At 36.7% G+C, this 2,631-nt stretch overlaps 1 protein-coding gene across 1 annotated transcript; it reads right to left on the reverse strand.

The window, feature by feature from the left end:
- Positions 1 to 736: 736 nt before the first annotated feature.
- LOC110751768 (CAPRICE-like MYB3) lies at positions 737 to 2,424 on the reverse strand. Its single transcript, XM_021952273.2, has 3 exons — positions 2,149 to 2,424; positions 1,762 to 1,849; positions 737 to 1,057 (listed from the first exon to the last, which is right to left on the reverse strand). The coding sequence occupies exons 1-3, from the start codon at positions 2,408 to 2,410 to the stop codon at positions 919 to 921; spliced, it is 489 nt and encodes a 162-aa protein (XP_021807965.1). The 5' UTR covers positions 2,411 to 2,424; the 3' UTR covers positions 737 to 918.
- Between the last annotated feature and the right edge of the window lie 207 nt (positions 2,425 to 2,631).

Raw genomic sequence — 2,631 nt, forward strand, 5'->3', positions numbered from 1 at the left:
CTTGCATGTAACGAGTGTATACAATATTATTTTCACAACCATCCTTCGTGTATTTGTGGTACTATATGGAAGAATGCTGATGATAAGGGCCAAGTGGTATTTACACATTTAAGTGAGTTCACAGTCAAGGACTTTGATTTGTATATTTAAGCTTCGAATTGGAATCCATTTTCTGAAATATTCTGGCCTTTGCGCTTAGGTGGGTCTTTGAGATCCTTTTAATAACTTATGTTGTGTTGAAGGGATATTTATATGATCCGATTGATTGCCCGGAATTAGGGAAAGTATACAGAAAAGACAATTATTTTTTATTATATTATTATTACCATTAGTATTTGATTATTATTAGTTAGTGATCTCAACTCAGCGAGTCTCCTTTCTTTCGTGATGAACTGTTGGCGCCATAGTATAAATGAGGAATTTAAGCCAGTTTTGAAATAACATGAGACCAAAAATAGACGTGGATAAGTTTTTTGGTCCAGGATACTTTTGATGAACCCAAATTTAAAGTTGCAGGGTGAAGATAGTGACCAATCATCTGCTCAAAAAGCAGAAAGAGACAAGCTGCATAGGCCAACCATAAATGTGAAGTACATGGGGAGATCTAAGTTTAAAGATCTTTTATTAATTCAATCATTCTCCAATGTTGTCTTTGCTTGTGCTGTGTGTTGTGTTGTAGAGTGAGAGCGTGAAAATGTGTCAGAGAGAGAGAGAGAGAGAGAGAGAGAGAGAGAGAGAGAGAGAAGGCAGGCAAGTCTCAATAACTTCAGCCAAACAGGTAAGTTACAACTACCTCACCTTGTGACACACATAGGTAGGAGTTAAAAGGGAAAAATAAACACATGGATAGGAGTTAAGGGGAAATTGAATTTGTTTAGCCTAACCTACTGGATTTCCGACTGACAAGGGAAATCATCATCAGGAGTTGTATCTCTTATTATTACTCTTAAGCTCTGTTCTTCTTCTACTTGCAAATACTTCTCCATGTCTCATTAACCAGAACCTCTCTATTTCTTCTGCTTTCCTGCCTGGAATCCTCCCAGCTATAAGACCCCACCTGAGCTACACACAAGTCTAGTTAGAAAACCATTTTCCAAAACCACTTCAATGTTTTGCACTGATTAAGATTAGAAATGCATTATTTGGTTGCATAGGATTCTTGCACACCACAAACATTTCTGGACAAATCATGTTCACGTATAATAATTGGTCTAGCTACTTCTCTCTCTCCACTTTGTTGGACCAAGTTTGTATCCCCCCTCTCTCTCAAATAACAAAGAAAACTATGTGAAGAGATTCAACAAGAAAGATTATTTGAGCTTGACATGTTATTGACACTCTAAAATAGCCATACCGCCATTCTCCGGTCTAAAAACATAAATAAATTTTTACGTATGAAAGTGTGCAAGATGACTATTTTGGAACCACAACAAAAGTTCTTTAGGTCTTTTTATTTTTATTTTTTTTAAAAAACTTTCCATTACCACTAGAGCATGTTTTGAAAAATTCTTAAATGTGAAGGCTGGCAGGCATCACAATCAGATATGATCACATGATCATGAACTACATAAATGCATGAGGAGGAGTCACCCGTGACTCAAGAAACTTTGTACTTGGCTATGGCGTGCCCACATTACAATAATTATTTATTTCTATTGCTCTGCTTCCCAAGTTTAAAGGCAACATTTATAGTTTGCCTAAAATGGAAAAGCAAAAAAATAAAAATCCAGTGTTTTTGAATTTGACGTTTTTATTTGTTACCTGTCTCCGACGAGCTTGTACATTCTGCAAATGAGATCTTCTTCTTGTTCAGACATGTTTATGAACTCCCACTCAATACTGCTCACCTCTGCAAAACACATGCAACAGCGAGAAACAGAGAACACAAAGACTTTAGTTATGAACTCCCAACTGAAACAAAAAAGAAACCAAGAAGTTAACCCAAAGTTTGCATCTTTTTGGGTTGTTTTCTAAAAAGATAAAAACCCGGAAAAGTAAGTTTACAGAGGATGGCATTTGTCCAAGAAAGAAACAAAACAAAAAAGGACAGCAAAAAATGAAGAAAACCCATTAAAGAACAAAGGAAAAGAGGGAGAACCCATAAGGAGATTTTAGAGAGAAAGAGAGAGAATGAATTGGATGCTTTGCCTTCAGAGCAACAGGTGCTGGTCTTGGGTTGTTTTCTGCGGCGTCTGTCCATAGCTTGCTTCTCTTTTGCAGCAGTTGGTATATTAGCAGCAAGTGAAATTTGAGAGAAGACAGAGAAGAATCTAGAGAGAGAACAAAGGGAGAGAAACCCAAGAGGGATTTCAGGAAATATATAGCTTGCTGGGTTTTCAAGGAGTTCTTGTGTGTGTGTGTTTTTTTTTATAAAAAAAAAATGTTCATTGAGAGAAGAGCTTGAACGCATTGGGGAAGAAAGCAAATGGAAATATGGAATGGCAGGTCCTACCGAACAAACAAATTAAAATTATGTTGACTTGTAGTTGTCTTTGTAGACGTACGTTTACAAGGTCAAAGGGTTGTTGAATCCACTTTTAGTGAAATGACATAAATACCCTTTGTTTTCGTATGTGTTATTTAATTTGACTTCTGAGGTGGCCTTGGCGCTTCATTGGTATTTTGCCAAGG

The sequence above is a fragment of the Prunus avium genome, chromosome 2, assembly GCF_965620075.1.
Source record: "Prunus avium chromosome 2, drPruAviu1.hap1.1, whole genome shotgun sequence".
In the NCBI taxonomy this organism is placed as follows: Eukaryota; Viridiplantae; Streptophyta; class Magnoliopsida; order Rosales; family Rosaceae; genus Prunus; species Prunus avium.

What these genes read in the sequence shown, in the direction of transcription:
- LOC110751768 (XM_021952273.2), bottom strand. Translation starts at nt 2,410, where the DNA reads ATGCGTTCAAGCTCTTCTCTCAATGAACATTTTTTTTTTATAAAAAAA. An exon ending in CAGCACCTGTTGCTCTGAAG is followed by an intron (nt 1,850 to 2,148) that starts GCAAAGCATCCA and finishes TGTGTTTTGCAG; the next exon opens with AGGTGAGCAGTATTGAGTGG. An exon ending in TACAAGCTCGTCGGAGACAG is followed by an intron (nt 1,058 to 1,761) that starts GTAACAAATAAA and finishes TGTGTAGCTCAG; the next exon opens with GTGGGGTCTTATAGCTGGGA.